The following is a 17377-nucleotide window of genomic DNA, read 5'->3' as shown; positions in this document are numbered from 1 at the left end:
CTCAGGTCCTCCTGAATCCAGGGCCAGTACTTTTATCCATTGCACCACCCAGCTGCCCCTCCCCCCAGGTGTAAGAATAGAGAGAAACACACATATACCCTAGGAACAAATTTATTTCAACTATACTCTGAATGAAATCAAACACTGTATGTTTGTTGTGTTATTAACTGGGGAACAGAATGAAGGTCAGAAGTCAAGAAGACTTACCCGAGTCACCCCTAAACTCACATTTATCTTTCATCCAGTAAGCCTACTTAAAAAAAAATCACCTGTTGAATAAATATCTGTGAAGGCAGCAACATGTGGAAAAAGCAGCTTTTTATTATACCTGATTAGAAGAAAAATATAACTCTGCTTTTTGATCCTATTCAAAGGGCAATGAACAATGGAAATGATGTGTATGAGTTTGAACTAGGTTCATTAGCAGATCAGCTTCATGTCACATGCTTTCCATACCTCCCTCCCCTCAATATTAAATAGCTGAGAGTATTTTCAAATAAGCTCTGAATAAACACAATAAAACTATAATTTAGCTTTAGGAATTAGCACCTTCAGTGCCTAAATTTCTAGCTGAGTATTCATATGATGGCTTGGCAAATAAAGCTTAGAAAACCAAGAGAAGCCATTTCATTTGAAAACCAGTGACCAAAAAGTGTCCCATTAATCTGAAACTCAAACCATTTCCTATTTTTTTCATTCCTTTTTTTTGACTTTTTTTTTTTTTTAGTGAAGCAATTGGGGTTAAGTGACTTGCCCAGGGTCACACAGCTAGTAAGTGTTAAGTGTCTGAGGCTGGATTTGAACTCAGGTACTCCTGACTCCAGGGCCGGTGCTCTATCCACTGCGCCATCTAGCCGCCCCTTTTTTTCATTCCTGATATGTGTAAGTGGGGGTGGGGAGAGGGGCGAACCATAGCTGTGAGATAATGCATATAAATGATGTTTGGTATTTTAAGTTTATGAAACATCTTTTTCTTGTGTCATACTTTTAAAGTGAAAGTACAAGGGAAGGAATAGAGTAGGAAATATAAATGATTGTAAAAATGGAAGCTATCTAAAAAATGTAATTTAAAACACATTCCTCATTTTCCCTGAGGACTTCTGATTTCATGTATCATTTCACTTCCCCCTTCCTAAATGTATTTAATGAAATATTGAAAAATAAAAATATATCTTCAGTTACAAATGGGAAGGGTTTTTTCCCTTTCAATTTTTATTTGATCCAATTACAAGGAACATCCATTTCAAGCTGCCACTATAAAATCACGTCCAACCCCTAAACAGATTAAGTTGTTTGCCCGAGGCCACAGACAGTTATATGGAAGCAAAGCAGAGGTTCAAGGTCAGGTACTCTGACTTTATATCCAGCTGTCAGCGTATGCAAGTAGTACCTGAGTTTTGATAGTCTCAAGAAACATTGTCAAGCTAACTGGTTTTTCCTGACACTTTATAGCACTGCAATCAAATATTGGCCTTGCATTGCAGATAGATTTTTAATGAATCACCATCTTTTTCTGATGTGCAGCATGACTCCTCTTCCCATAATGCCAGCCAGACCATCTGGATGATTCCAAGGGTTTATACTTGTGCATCCAGGGTCCACTTAGAAGTGGGTCTCTAGAGACAATGTATGTGATTGTTTAGGAAAGTGTAATGGGAATGTGGTGTGGGTTAGATCAGGGGTTGGGGTTCTTAGGAATTCCTCGTTAAAGAATTACACCCTCTTGCACACAAAAAGTAGTTAGAATAAGGTGGTAGTTTATTTAGGGGCAAGGGAAGGGAAGGGTGGGGGGGAGGGAAACCATGAAAGAAATCCTTGGACTTCTCATGGGGAGACAGGCACAAAGCACACATGGCTCAGAGGTACCAAATCTCCTCGAACAGGAGACTAGAAGGTACTTTTATAAGAGGACTGATGGGGGTGGACCATCTGCCCGTGAAAAGTTCCTTTAGTGAGAGAGGACCATCCCCCACTGGTGGTAGCTGGGGGAACTGGGTGAGGAGTGGAGGACCATCCCCCACTGGTGGTGACTAGAAGAATTGGGTGAGGGGTGGCTACGGATCCCTCTTCAGAACACAAAGGCCACAGCCACACCCAAATTTATCTCCCCAGGGTAAGGGAGACCAGAATGAAGGGTAGGAATCCGAAGGGAGCTCAGTCCAATTTGGTTCAGTTTATCTCTCTAGGCGTTATCTGTCCTCTGGTTTAGTTTCTCAAGGAGAAGGTTCCTTGATGTGCCCCAGAGAAATTCTGGGGTCCTCTGCACCCCATGACAAAAGCAATTCCAAATAAAATGTAAAAATTTTCTTTCCCGCTGTTGGTTTGATTCTAGCTGGGTTTCTCCTTTCTTTCATGCTACACAGATTTCTGAGAGTATGCTGTATTTGGGCAAGGGAGACAAAGCATAGTATCTTGGAAAGAATCAGGGCAAAATAGTATCTAATACTGTTAGTTACCACTAATTCACTGTGTTACCTTGGGCAAGTCACTTAACCTCTGGGCCTTAGTTTTCTCCACTGTACAGTAGGGGAATTAGCCTAAATGATTTCTTCTAAGTTAGCCTAAATAATATGTAAAACACTGTATCCCAGCTGGTGATTTTATGATCATTTGACTTCACCTTAAATATTTTTGTTAATTTGAATTATTTCCCAAGAGGAAAAAATCACTTATATTATTTGATACCAGAATGGCAAGTGTTCACCACAGGATTATACTTCAATAATTTCCTCAGTGTGACATGCCTCCTGTTCCTTCCTATCATCCCAGGAAAAGGCCACAGATGATGAATTATAATCCTTTTTTTTTTTTTTTTGCGGGGCAATGGGGGTTAAGTGACTTGCCCAGGGTCACACAGCTGGTAAGTGTCAAGTGTCTGAGGCCGGATTTGAACTCAGGTACTTCTGAATCCAGGGCCGGTGCTTTATCCACTGCGCCACCTAGGCGCCCCCTGATGAATTATATTCTAGTGACAGTTTTTGATGATTAGTAAATATTAACAGAAAACAAAGCAGCAACTTCAGGTTAATAGTTTTAATTGTACATGATCTTAGGCATACAATTTTCACTATTTAACATTTTGTATAAAATCAGTTACAATACACAAGATTTTCAAATGAGACAATACTTATTAAACTAGCTAGTTTACAAGACATTATTATGAAGCTTTACCTGAAAAATACCTTAAGTAAAATAAACATTCACTCTGCCAGTTCCCTCTGATTTAAAAAATATGAATAGAAATATACATTTTAATTTAAAAAAATCAAGACAATGGTTAAATAAGTACTGATTAATCAGTTACACTTGAAAACTTTGTAACCTATACATGAGTGCACATTAGATAAAAGTCTGCAAATGATTAATAAAAAATTGCAGTACTCAAATCAGATGAACTGAGCTGCTGTCAATTTTTTTCTCTCTCTCTTATGAACTGGAGGTAATTTACTACATACTATTAAGTGTCCAATCTTTAAAAACACACCTGCAGCATTTCCATTTAGCAACATGGAGAATACAAAGATCTGGAGAAAAGGGGTGAGGGAGTTAACCCCACTCTGTCATAATTTGGTGAGAAATAATTATGAAAGAGTAAAGAAAACCCTCCACTATCTTCAAGGTGGAGCTGAGCAACAGCTGTTTAAAAAGCTTTTGATAAAATTCATGGGGGGAATGGGAGATGGTATGAGAGAGGATGTGTGAAAATAGAAATTGAAGCTATTTTTTCATAAACTTTGAGTAAATTGCTTGTTGCCCAGAGAGAATAGGTAAATCAAATGAAAGGCATTCCCTTTGGGGCTTTCTTAAAGGAGCATGTCTCCCAAGAAAGCAACAACTCCACAGTAAGTCAGTGGATCGTACTTCAGTCTCAGACATGTTGGCCCCTAACTGAAACTTGGAGGAAAGACGCGAGGTAGAAATTTTGGAAAAATTTTCCCATGAAAATCCCCATGGGCAAGGGGATTGATTGAGGGTTAGAGCTAAATTCGAGGACTAAACAATTGTGAGGTTTAGTAGAGCAACCACACTGGTGGACAAGTAAGGCTACTTGTTGTACTGAGGCAATGCTTGGTGAAACAATTATTCACAGATAGGTAAAAAAATACTTTCTAAAATTTTAAATCTGGCAGTTAAGACAGATCTATCTCTAATCTTTTTCTGTTAAGGGTTTCATAGGTTTTAAAATTTTTTTCTTTGCTTCCAATAAACAAACTAACACCTCACAGATGTGTGTGTGTGTTTTGAGAAAAGGAAAAGATGAGGAAACAGTTACTTTCATGACCAAAGTAATTCCAGATACAATTATTTATATTTTACTATCTCTCTCTCTTTTTTTTTTTTGGTGAGGCAACTGGGGTTAAGTGACTTGCCCAGGGTCACACAGCTAGTAAATGTCAAGGGTCTGAGGCTGGATTTGAACCCAGGTCCTTCTGAATCCAGGGCCGGTGCTCTATCCACTGTGCCACCTAGCTGCCCCTACTATCTCTTTTAAATGTCACTATGTCAGTCTCAAAGAGATGGAAGAGCTACTGAAAATATTTAACTTGTTTAATCATGAAAATGCAGAATGGTCGTGACAAATCCACAGTGTTGTTGAGTATAATTTTTTGGGAGAATCCTATCTGAATTTCATCATGGTAAGGAGCAACAGATTGGGAATTTCCTTGACCAATGCACACTGGCACCTTCTTTCCAACTTAGGTTCTTTTTGAGATGCCAAGGGCACTGAGAAGTTAAGAAACTCACCATGGGCAAGTACAGGTAAAAGGTTGGACTTGAATCCAGAGTTTACAATTTCTGAGGGTAGTTTTCAATCTACTTCTTTATGGCATTTGGTTTCCTTAAAAAATGAAATCTCTTTATCTGACAAACTATTCTTTATGTTTAAGTAATGATTCTACAAAATGGGCTTAGAGTGAGAAACCTTAGAAGAACAATTTGATTTTATTTTTGGATATAAAAAAGCAAAAATTAAAAAATAAAACTGACTTCTAACAACAGGAATCTTTCCAGAAGCCATACCCAGATGCTTCTTAATCCCTAAATATGTCCCTCTCCTCCCACCCTCACCCACATGCTCTGTCTGCTGTTTGGTTTGGCACATACCAGCTCAAGTCATTGAGAGTGGCCAACAAAGAAATGCTTTTTAACCAAACTCAGATTTCCTCAGATTAATTCTGGTATGAACAGAGCAGATGAGCGTTAAAATATGAGGGAGAAAGATCCATGCTGACATTTAAAACAGAAATTCAAGAAAGGCTGAGTCGAGGACTCACCATGTGATGGTAATTTGGAGGCTAAAATGTTTATGGTGGAAACACTTCAGCCAAGATTCTTTTATTACTAGCCCCCCCACGAAAAGGGTTTAACCAGTCTTGGAGACAACTTGCTCATTTTGGAGGGATGGAGGGCAAAGGTTTTCCCATTTTGTTTTAAAATACCAATAAGTTGAATAAAGAAACTATACGTAGTTTAGATTAGATTTTGATTTTTCATATATATATATATATATATATGTATATATATATATATATGGTTATTAATAGAGGAAAATCTTTAGAGAAATGAGAGTCAGAATGAGAAAATAGACCTGAGAACTGGGGGCTTATTGTTATATTCACTTTTTATAACTATGGGTTTCTCTCTCTCTTTTTTTTTTTTTGTGCAGGGCAATGAGGGTTAAGTGACTTGCCCAGGGTCATACAGCTAGTAAGTGCCAAGTGTCTGAGGCCGGATTTGAATTCAGGTCCTCCTGAATCCAAGGCCTGTGCTTTATCCACTGCACCACCTAACTGCTCCCTGGCTTCTCTCCCCGGCCACAGTACAGCAGAATACACTTTTCCCCAAAATGGTCTAGAGAGGAGCCAATAGCCATATGGGAATGAATGTGACTGCCTCTGGACCAATTAATTTCATAGTCTATGTCCTAGCAGCCATTGTTTCTAGTTCTACTCTCAAGGGTGGAGAGAAGTACTTTGTGCTAAACTGCAGGACCCTATGCCAACTACCAATTTCAGTGTGTTATAAGAGAGAAGTACCCCTTGCCCCCAAAATGGAACCACTGCTTAAGCTTTTTTTTTTTTTTTTTTGCATTTACAGGCTATAATTACAATCATCCTTCAGCCCATATAGGGACTCTTTTTTTTTTCCTTTTAACAACAGCTCTTAAAAATAAATTAGGTATAAAAATAAACATGGCTGACATTTATTCTATGCATTTGTATTATATTATAAAAGTATCTATTTTCTATAAGATTTCAATGGTCCAACTTCTCAAACTGGATTGCCTGAAACTGGTCTAGTGAAGTAACAATCATACACTTTGTTCATGTACATGTGGAAAAGAAATATATGTGAACTCAGAATACTAAAATATTCTTTGCCACTAGGCCCCCATTATTGTATGTAATAAGATACATCAAGTTTTAAATTAAATTTCTGTAATTGTCATCTAATATTCACAGAATCTACTCTGCTTCGTTGGTTTGAAGAAGGCACTATATAAAGAGTTACATTTTTGTGTACCCTAAATAAAGGCAATAAGTGAGGTCTCATATTTACCAATAACTGAAGTCCATAGATGCAAACCAATATATAGTTTGAAACTGAGGAGGAGATCAGATAAGGAAAAAGCAATAGCAGAATTCAATTAAAGTAGTACCATAAGAAAAGTTTAAATTACTTGGTAATTTTTGTATTGTAAAGGGAAAGAAGTCACAGTATTCTTTTTTAAAAAGAAAAGCTTTCTGTTCTTGTTACTGGGCAACCAAACAGTGACCAGTCACAGGGCACTATTTACTTACTAAATGGTCTTAAGAATGAGAAATGAAGTTATGCAGCATTTGTACTATTTGAAACCAGTTCTCCTTCTTGACATTCTAAAGCAACGACCACATTCTTTCACTAGTTTTCAAATATTTTCTGAACCACTTTGTACCAAAACACTTAAGAGTGTTTATATAAGGTTAACAGTAAAACACTTTTTGGTGGAAAGCAAGCAGTTTGGTGATACTTGGCTAATTAACATGAAATAAATCAGATTACAGCAAATCAAGAAAAAAAAATACTCTTTCAATAAAGCACTTTCCTTTTACATCTTAATAGAACACAGCAAGGACAAACAGAAAATGAATATACAGAAGCCTGCCTTGGATTCTCCATTCCTTTGGAGGCCAGGAGCTAAAAATGATTGCCATCACAATTTATACACATGCACCAAACAGACTCTTGAACCCTCTTGACAACAGAGGGCTTCATATATACACCTGAGACTAAATTTACAATATGTTGCTTTTGTTTGTTTGCCAAACTTCAAATATTTCTTCACACAGAGATTTATTTGAGTTCTTCATCAAATCACTGGCCTCAAGACTCAATAGTATGAATAATTTCAACTAATTAAACTCTCATGTACATTTTCTTCATTGTCCAAGTCTCTTAGCTGGAGGCAACTAAGAATTTTTTTTTTTGCTTTTTTGTTTGGTTTCCAAACAAACTGTGTTAGGTCCTGTTGTTTTCCTTTTCCTAGAGGATTCCTTCAGTTCTGGCCACATTTAAAAAAAAAACTTAACGCAAGACTGTTCTAGTCCTTGGAATGGAGTGGCTACTGGGGGGAAAAAAAAAACAGGATTTTTAAAATGAATGTGTAAAAATGTCCTGTATTCACAGTACTAGTCAAAGACAAAATGATACAAAACATTCTAATAAAAACATTTTTGCCAATACATGCTAAAAATATCACAACATTTACAATGAACAATTGTAAGTGTCTGGGAATGCATTTTTAAGACAAACATTTTAGAAGTGTAGTACAATTATTAACCATAAAGGAAGGACGAACAAGTAATGATGCTGAGCAGAAATGAATTGATTCTGGAAGAAAAGAGCATTAATATATTAATTTGTAATAAGCACATCTGTCACAAAATATTTCTTTTCTTTCTTTCCCTCTTGGGAACTAGACTGGAAAAAACAGAAAAGACTGATGCTGTTCAGCTGTCATGTCTGACTCTGTGTGACCACATTTGGGGTTTTCTTGGCAAAGATAGAGGAGTGGTTTACCGTTTCCTTCTTCAGTGCATTTTACAGATCAGGAAACTAAGACAAACAGGATTAAGTGACTTGCCTAGGATCACACAGCTACTAGTGTCTGATCTGGATTTGAACTCAGGTCTGACTCCAGGCCCAGCACTCTATCAAATGTGCAACCTATCTGCCTCAGAGGGACTGATAAAGAAATACCGACTATTTAAAAGACAGAATTAGGTAGCAGCTCCAGCAATTTCCAGTTTAACTAAGAGCAGAAAAATATAAGGCACATCTTCCTGCCTTGCAAAATAGCATTTAAATATTTTACCACCCTTGTTGAAATCCACTCTGACTATAGAAGGTGAGAGAGGTATGATCCGAACACTCCATAAAGAAAAAGACCTAGGGGCAGCTAGATGGCGCAGTGGATAAAGCACCGGCCCTGGATTCAGAGTACCTGAGTTCAAATCCGGCCTCAGATACTTAAACATTTACTAGCTGTGTGACCCTGGGTAAGTCACTTAACCCCAATTGCCTCACCAAAAAAAAAAAAAAAGAAAGAAAAAGACCTGCTCCTTGACTGATGAGGAACATCTCATTTCCTAGATTGTTCTAACCCCTCTCAACCCCACTTCCTTAAGTGCAATACAACAAAAGAGTTAAAAGCAAAATATAAAAGGTCCTAAAAAGCAAATGCTTTAACTGGAGCAGTTTAAAGTTCAAATCCCATCATGGAAAGAATAGATTCTGAATGACTGCCAGCTATATATACTGACTAATTTCCACTAGAACAGTTTTTATTTAACTCTTCATTTTCACAGCTCACCATGTTGGATCTAAGCTGTCAGATTTGTTAGTGGAGCCAACTTTAAAGTGTTCTACTGGCTTTGCCAAGCAACTGGATCTAAGACTCATTACCTTCTGCCATTGGAAAGAACAATAGTGACCAAGCTAATGATACTGGGACTGTTATAACTAGATGCACTTTGACATCTAATCTGAATAGCCAGAAATTACAAAGTTTCAGAAATCATGGTCCTAGAAATGGGTATCTGAGTTCTTGCCAAGAGTCAAAGAAACAAAGAGACATGGTAGTGACAACAAAGGAAATGTCATATATATGAACAGTCTTGGTAAAGAAATCTTAAAAACAGAAGCATTTCCAAAAGAGTAATTCACAAAGAAATATTTAAATTTTATTAAGCAACAGGATGTTGGACAATTATCTCTTTTTACTATAAGAAGCATGTAGAACTGCATTCATTAAGTGACAACATGCATTAATCAGAATAAGAGCTGGCTTTGGGATCAGGAAGACCTGGGTTTTTTGTTCTGCCTTTGGCACATCCTGGTTGTGTGCAATTCTGTTAGTCAATTAACCTCTCAGGATTCTAGGAACTCACTAAGATAAGAAATTGAAGAGAAGGTGCTGCCCTGCACTAGTAGAGGGAGTTTTCTCATTTAAAAACTGCCTATACTAATGAAATCACTGGTACAGTTCCCATCTCTATCCCTAGTACTTCACTATGAATGAATGGCTAGCAAACAAAACCCCAGAAGTAAATAAATACTATGATGGTCTGGAAAGGCAGGTGTTAAAGATTATATGTTAACAAAAGATAACAGAAATTACAACAAAACTATTCTTGTGATGGGAATGAATGAATTTGTACATAGGATGGCTTCCTAGGAAAATCAATGGTGTCTGAGTATGACCTTGTAAAGAAAAAGACTAAACAGAACTACTTAAGAAAATCAAATGATGATGAAATAAGACTCCTGAAAACTTCTTAGCCTGCACCACCAAAATAAGAGCTTTAGAAAAGCAGTGTGAAAATTCCTTCTATCTCCTAGTGAAAATTGAATATAGACAAATCCTATGTAACTAGTTAGTAAATTATTTAAAATATAATCTTTAACACCTGCCTTTCCAGACCATCCAGCTCCATCTCAAGGGAACAATATTTTATCACCTTCCCTCAGCAGACCTGGGGAATAGAAAAGCATGTAATTTATCTTCCCAATCTAACACTTCAGAGTCAAAGGACACTGAAAGAGTCTATGGCTTGGTAGCAAGGTGGATTTAAATTTCCTTCCTTCATTTAAATTGCTTTCGTTTTATCAGAAGCCTTTGCTGAAGGATTTACAAAGCAGACGGTATAGGGATGTGTATATACACTGTGATGAAATAATGAGATTTAGCAGATACTCAAAGACCCACCAGGAGATTAATCTAGACTGATTGAATCAAGTGAGAGTGATTAACTGCTGATTAGCCTACTTCAAGTTAACTGGATTGTAATCACACCTTGAGAACACCTTCAGAACCAATGGATTTGGATGATGCCAACCAATCAGCTTGAAGCAGTGTGTAAAGGACCGCCTCTGTTCCAGACCTATAAAATGCTTCCACTATCAGCTTTCTGGAGAGAGTTCCTGATTAAAGCAGGCTCGTGGAGGAGGACTTGAGGAAGAACCCAACCAGGCTGGAACTCTAGGCTAGGTGGGACTTCTTTTTCTTAACTTTCTGAACTCCTTGTAAATATCTGTATGCTTTTTTTTTTTTACATATAAGGTATTTTATTTTTTCCGTTACATGTAAAGATAGTTCTCAACTTTTGTTTATACAAGCTTTACAATTTCAGATTTTTCTCCCTCCCTCCCCTCCCCTAGACAGCAGGTAATCTGATATAGGTTATATCTATATATCTATATACATATATACATATATATCTATATATATCTATACACACACACATATATCCATAATAACATTAATCCTATTTCTGCATTAATCCTGTTATAAGAGAAAAAATCAGGGCAGTAATGCAAAACCTCAAAATAGAAAAAAAAAAAACAACAGCACCCAAAACAAAAGAAATAGTATGGTTCAATCAGCATTGTATGCTTTAATAAATGTTTAATGCCCAAAGACCGGTGCTGAAGCTTCTAATTTAAGGCGATCACACAATATAGATTTTAAACATCACAACACACACATTCTTATTGTTGGTGCTTGCCATGTTAAACATGGCAGGAATTCCTCTAGGATGATGCCTACGTAGAGAAGGGAGCATGTGCTTTATTTTTTCTCCCAAACATAGCTGATAATTCTTTATCAGTTTGGCAAAGAAACTCTGCAAAGTTGTAGAACTTTGCAACCTGAACACAACCAATAGGAAGTTGTTTTATGAATTTCAATAAGGGTACAGAGCAGGAAACCACTTCAGAAACAGAAGTAAATAAGTGAAGTAAATGACAGTATTACTATGTAAATAGGGCACTCATAGATATAAAGACATGAATAGTATATCAAAAGAAAGCCTCAGAGACAGAACTATCAGTACAATCAATCTTTAGGCCCTGAGGAAGCTACCTAAAACCCCAAGAGAAGAGGGTATGTATGGTTTTTATAATAAATTGGATATTTAAAACAGACTCCAATACTTGAAAATCCTTCTTAGCTAAACTCTACTGAAATGAATTAGATTATACACGCATTTCCTCCTCTAAAATTCACTAAGAACTAGGTCACAGGTTCTTTCCTTTCAACAAAAGATAGTGACCACACTTCACGTAAATTATTTATCCACAATATAGTGTAAATTGATTCTTCCAAAGTGGTTACTTCAAGTACTCTCAAAATTATGCATCCTTAGTCCTCAAAATTTATTCAGGAATCTCCTCCACCAGAAGGGACAAATTTGGACCACTACAGAATTCTGTGGAAGACTGGATGATTAAAGGGAATAGAAAACCTGGATGGAGGTCAATAGGTATCCAACAGATATCCAACCATCAAATGCATCGTAGCAAGCAAGACTAGTCTTGAGCCAGTCTTAGGTTCCATTTCAATGTAAACCTAGAAGGCACTGTCCAAATAAGCAAAAGCATATTTAGATGTGTACAACACCCTGGCTTATACTGAACGCCCAGGAACTTACACCTAAAAGAAAAAAATGTTTACAATATTCAAGAGCCTATATAATGCCAGTCAATTTTTTTCTGTGAACAACTGAGTTTTTCAATTTCTCTAAAGGTAGAGAGAAAGAATATCCCAACATTTTGGAATGAAAACTTCAAAATATCGTTATCATGAACTAAAATAGCTTTCAATTCTCTATGGTAACTTCCTGTCTCTTAATAGCAATACAAATGAGCAGAGAGACTGTGAAAAAGGAGATGATAGGCAAATAGATAATCAATTAGCAAATAAATCAGAATAGTTTCACAGTAGGGGAAGTTAGGTGGGGCAGTGGATAGAGCCCGGGCCCTGGACTCAGGAGGACCTGAGTTCAAATCCGGCCTCAGACACTTAACACTTACTAGCTGTGTGACCCTGGGCAAGTCACTTAACCCCAACTGCCTCACTAAAAAAAAATAAATTAAAAAAAAAAAAGAATCGTTTCAGAGCTCAAACTCAATCTCTACTAAAGGATACTTAGAACAACCCTACTTTTTTGTGATACCAGTACCAAATTTGTGATCTAACTCAATTCTGTGATCTATGGGTACTAAAAAAATTAGGTAAGGCAAAGGAAAGCTAAACCCCTTATACTGTGGGTCCCTGGTCGGGGAGGGAAGGGAAAGTGCATAACTACTCACAGATTTATGGGTATTCTGTAGTTACATACTTTTAAAACTGTAGCTCACAAGCCCCAACTAATGAGATTACCTTTAATGGTCAGGAGTTACAATCAGCAAAAAACAAAAGCATTAGCTAAGACAGCCTAGAACAAAACAGTGCAAAAACATTCACTGCCACAAACCTAGAGTGCACTCTCTCACTGATACACACAGTGATCCTGGGAAGAGAAGGACCTTAAGAGCAAACAAGAAGTTAGGCACACATATAACCCAGGTAACTTGGGCCTCTGGTATTATAAGTCTGTGATGTCCTGTCTTTTCTCGAGGTATTTTTTCTCATACTCCTTTCTGGGCTCATTATCTTTGCTTCTGTAGCTCAACTTTGAACTGGCAGAGCTAGATTTCTACTGAACCCAGTCATCTCTTTGCTCAGCAGTCAGAGGCCATGCTCCTTGATGTGAGTCCTGCTCTCAGTCTCTCTCTGCTGGATGTATTGTTTCCTACTGGGTGAGTAGCTCTGCTGCAAGATACTATGGCCACTGGAGAGAGAATTCCCATCCATGACCCTGTTGCCCTCTGTTAGAAGCATAAGGATCACATGAAGTTGCTCCCAGTCTTGCAACTTCCAGGGCAGGCAGACTGAAGTTTTTAGATGCTATAGCAGGGGCATGACCAAAATCCAACCAGCTGATGGCTAGAAGCCCTTTCAATTCCTGTAGACAATTTTCTTCAGATTTTATAAGGATATAGCAGGGCATCTCCAATTCTTTGCACTTAAACACACTGATGTTATAATGATAACATTTGCCTCTCTATCCACTATGGCCCCTAGCTACCCTGTTATCTATTCCTTACTTTCCGGGTTTTTATCAGTTGAGTGGGGAGGAACAAAACCTCTCCCTACCCTTTTTATGATGGAAAAAAAAATTCAGCATTCAAGGCTGGCGAAATGGCTACGCCAGTTCTGTATGCCTTTTTAAAAGTTGTTAGATGAAAAAAAAAAAATAAAATAAGGGGGGTAGCTAGGTGGCGCAGTGGATAAAGCACCGGCCTTGGATTCAGGAGGACCTGAGTTAAAATCTGGCCTCAGACACTTGACACTTACTAGCTGTGTGACCCTGGGCAAGTCACTTAACCCTCATTGTCCCGCAAAAAAAAAAATAAATAATAAAGTTGTTGGATGCTCTGTATTTTATCTGTCCAAGCAGGTACTTACTTCCTTTTACTCTCACCCAAATAAATGTAGGATGATGGTCACACAATTCCTTCTCTTGAGTTGTATGTGCCCATAATGTGCCCATTTAAGCAGTTTACTCCTAACATAAGTCTAGAAGAGGGTATTTTCTGATAAGAGCATAGAGTAGGAATGAGCATTGAGTCTTTAAGACTCAAGAATTATCTAATAATTTATAGTTTCTTTGATTGGGAATATCGCATAGGTGAGGTCTTTTTTTAAACCTAATTTATTTTTGAGAATATAAACTGACAAGGAAAAAGAAGCCCTTCTAGGGCATGTTAAAATCAGTCCAGTGAAAAGTATGGAAACAAAGCAATTGTGTTTTGTGCTAAATATTTTTCCTTTTTAATTGGAGAGTCTACCACAGGCATTTTTCTAGTGGCATATCAGTTTTGCAAATGCACAGTGAAACAATCCAACCATCAAAGAACAGTCTTCACCCTCTAGTCCTCTGCACCTTCTGCATCCTTTGACCATGTGCCCCACACCTCCCCCCCAACCCCAACATTTGATGAAACATGAATTTCCTGCTATGCTACTGTGCTAGGTGGTATGCATAGAGAGCCAAGCTTGAAGTTAGGAAGACTCATCTTCCTGAGTTCAAATCTGGCCTCAGACACTAGCTATATGACTCTGGGAAAATCGTTTAAAACCCTGTTTGCCTCAGTTTCATCATCTGTAAAAAAGAGCTGTAGAAGGAAATGCCAAACCACTCCATTATCTTTGCTAAAAAACAAAACAAAACAAAAGAGGTCATGAAGAGTAGAATACTGTTGAAATGACTGGGATTGTTAAAACGTGTGAATTCATCTCCGAGGAGGGCTTTGGAAAAGGAAACTCCCTCTACCAAGGATGATCACCAACTTATTTGTAAATTATGACCTTGCAGAATTGCTTGGAAATACTGAGAAGCTAAGTACCCAATGCAGCATAGCCAGTATATTTTTAGAGGTAGTGGTTGAACCCACATGATCTCAAATCTAAGGCTGACTCTGCCCCTCAGGTATGCACCTTCTTACTTAAATGTGTAAGGAAAAGTTATTTAGATTAGTATTACTTAAAACTTGTGCTTTATAAATCTTGGTTACGATGAAGTCTTAGTTGCACCTTTGTGAGGTTTGGGATATATGTTTGTCTTTTCATAGATGTTCTGTCAGGTGTGGTTGTAGCTTAAGTTTTCCTCACAATTTGGCAAAGAATTATTATGATTCAGATCTTGCTTTAGATTTTTAATTTCACTTTAGTTAACCTACTTATTCTCTTCACTGATATGGCTATTTAGTGCATATTCAAGTCTGAGAATGAGCTGGGATGTGAGAATGAACTATGATATAATAAAAGCACATTTGGAATGGTGGATCGAGTGCACTAGACTTGGAGTCAGAGAACCTGAGTTCAAATCTCATTCTGCCACTGAGATTTTGGGCAAATCTCCATAAATAATCTCCAAACTTCCATAGGTTCTACTTTGATCTATAAAATATGGAAAAAGGCTGGAATGGATTGCCTCTAAGGTCCCTCCCAGCTCTAATTTATATGACTTAAAAAAAATAACATGAACAGTATAATACTAATGAGTAATAATAATAAAAATCCCTAAGAGGGCCTCTATTTGGAACTTTATAGTTTACAAAGATCCATTTATCTCATCTTTACAACCACCCTGTAATAAAAAAAAAATAATACAAATCTCAACATCATTTTACAAATGAGAAAACTGAAGCACAGACATACTGAGAAACTGACCCAAGGTGACATAATATTAAGTAGCAGAACCAAGATTTAAAGCTAGATTATTTTCTTCAGAATGAATTCTATTTCTACTCCATTGCTTCTGTTTCTCCAGCCTATTCCCACTTCTTTCCCCAAAGCTATCTTCAATAACAACTCTTCTAGTGTTATGTTAAGCATAAAGCCTACATGGCATAGATGATATGGATAGGTTATATTAATTTTGTTACAAAGTTCTTATTTCATTACAGGAGGCTGAGAAAAATTGGTTAAGTCCAAACACACCTAATTTCTGAGTAAGAAAAAGGGAGGAACAGTCACAAAACAAAATGCAGAGAGGTACATTTCATCATTGTGGTCCACATCAGCCATCCCAATGATTCAGACAATCTCCCTGCCTGTCATATGTGGAAAGAGTTCTTCCAAACCCTAAGCAGGAGCTCTGAGATCATTTGATAAGAACCCATGCTTTATAACCTGTCAAGAACAAGAGCTCAACACTTCTGGTGTCCAGAATCATCTATGGCTAAACCAAAGCATGATACAACATTTAAAAGTTCCAGAAATTCATAGTGCATTAAAAGAAAGACAGATTTCAGTATTTTGGCTTCTATTCCCTGGGAATCTACTTTCTCCAAGGGTTAACTAATTCCTGGAGTGTAGGGATGATCCAAAAAGCTCTGCTAAAAAAAAATAAACAAAGCATGAATCTTTTTAGAAAGGTAAGATTCTTTCCTCACCTTTTAAAACTGCTTTTTCTTGCAGCAGATCTGGTAGTTCTTTGAAAAATGCCTGAACTGTCAGAAATGTTAGGTTCAGATGATTTACTGCTCTGAACACTGGGCTGAAGAATTACTCTGAAAAGTTGGAAAAAATAAAATCATATGAACTGTTTTCAAATTGTTGACAGAAGCCACTTTTTCCAGTATAAAACATTTTCATTATGGATTGACATGTTTCCAGAAACAAATTTGTTCACAGATGCTGAAGCGTGTTGTGTAGCATATGTCTGTTGTCTATTGATCCGTCCTTTTCAGGAGAAATATCAGGATTACCAGGAATTTCTTTTCTTTTTTTTTTCCTGATCTAGTGTGTTTTGGGGAATCTTGATGAGCCTTTGACTTTCTTTTTTTTTTTTTTGTGAGGCAATTGAGGTTAAGTGACTTGCCCAGGGTCACACAGCTAGTAAGTGTTAAGTGTCTGAGGCCGGATTTGAACTCAGGTACTCCTGACTCCAGGGTCGGTGCTCCATCCACTGAGCCATCTAGCTACCCCCTAGCCTTTGACTTTCAAATCAACTCCCAACTAAAGAGAAAAAAGTAATCCCATGTGTCTAAAGTTAATACAAATTCTAATGTCTAATGGTTTTCACTTATGAAAATTAAGAAATTACTTGGATTCCTCAAGGCCAAGTCTATAATCAACACAATTACAAACAGCAGGAAACAACTCAAAACACACTTAGTTTAACTTCTCTCTGGCTATGAGCCTTAAATAAGAATGCCTTTTCATGACTTTAACATCTATTCAGCAAATTGAAGCCTAGTGTAGGTTACTGCAATTATCTGTTACTGCCCCTCCAAGTTCCTAGTGAAATAAAAGTTTAATACTTAGATTTTTTCCCCCAAGTATGAGAAAAGTAGGACAGGGATAGAGACTGGCTTGATCTCTTATTTCAGATGTATAGGGAATTTCTGGGTCATGAACATCCTTTTTCCAAAGCAAGTGGTACCTTCTCCACAACTTAAAAGCCTTACAGAGTTGCCTAGATCCCAGCTTTTTTAACCTGTGGTT

The 17377-nt window shown here is 37.3% G+C and overlaps 1 protein-coding gene across 6 annotated transcripts in view; it reads right to left on the bottom strand.

Moving 5' to 3' along the window:
• Positions 1-5505: 5505 nt before the first annotated feature.
• CDC14B (cell division cycle 14B) overlaps positions 5506-17377 on the bottom strand; it is a 153696-nt gene continuing 141824 nt past the window's right edge. For 2 of the 6 annotated variants that reach the window (XM_044001705.1, XM_044001308.1), the window contains 2 exons: positions 16324-16440; positions 5506-7606 (listed from right to left, as the gene is read on the bottom strand). In XM_044001705.1, coding sequence (XP_043857640.1) covers positions 7567-7606; positions 16324-16440 — 157 coding nt within the window. In that variant the 3' untranslated portion in view covers positions 5506-7566. The remainder of the gene's footprint in view (positions 7607-16323; positions 16441-17377) is intronic. The other 4 variants (XM_044001390.1, XM_044001627.1, XM_044001552.1 and 1 more) reach the window with 3 other exon arrangements.

This window comes from Dromiciops gliroides, chromosome 1, assembly GCF_019393635.1.
Source record: "Dromiciops gliroides isolate mDroGli1 chromosome 1, mDroGli1.pri, whole genome shotgun sequence".
Taxonomy (NCBI): Eukaryota; Metazoa; Chordata; class Mammalia; order Microbiotheria; family Microbiotheriidae; genus Dromiciops; species Dromiciops gliroides.
The sequence above is the reverse complement of the archived record's forward strand: the minus strand, read 5'-3'. Positions and strand labels throughout refer to the sequence as shown.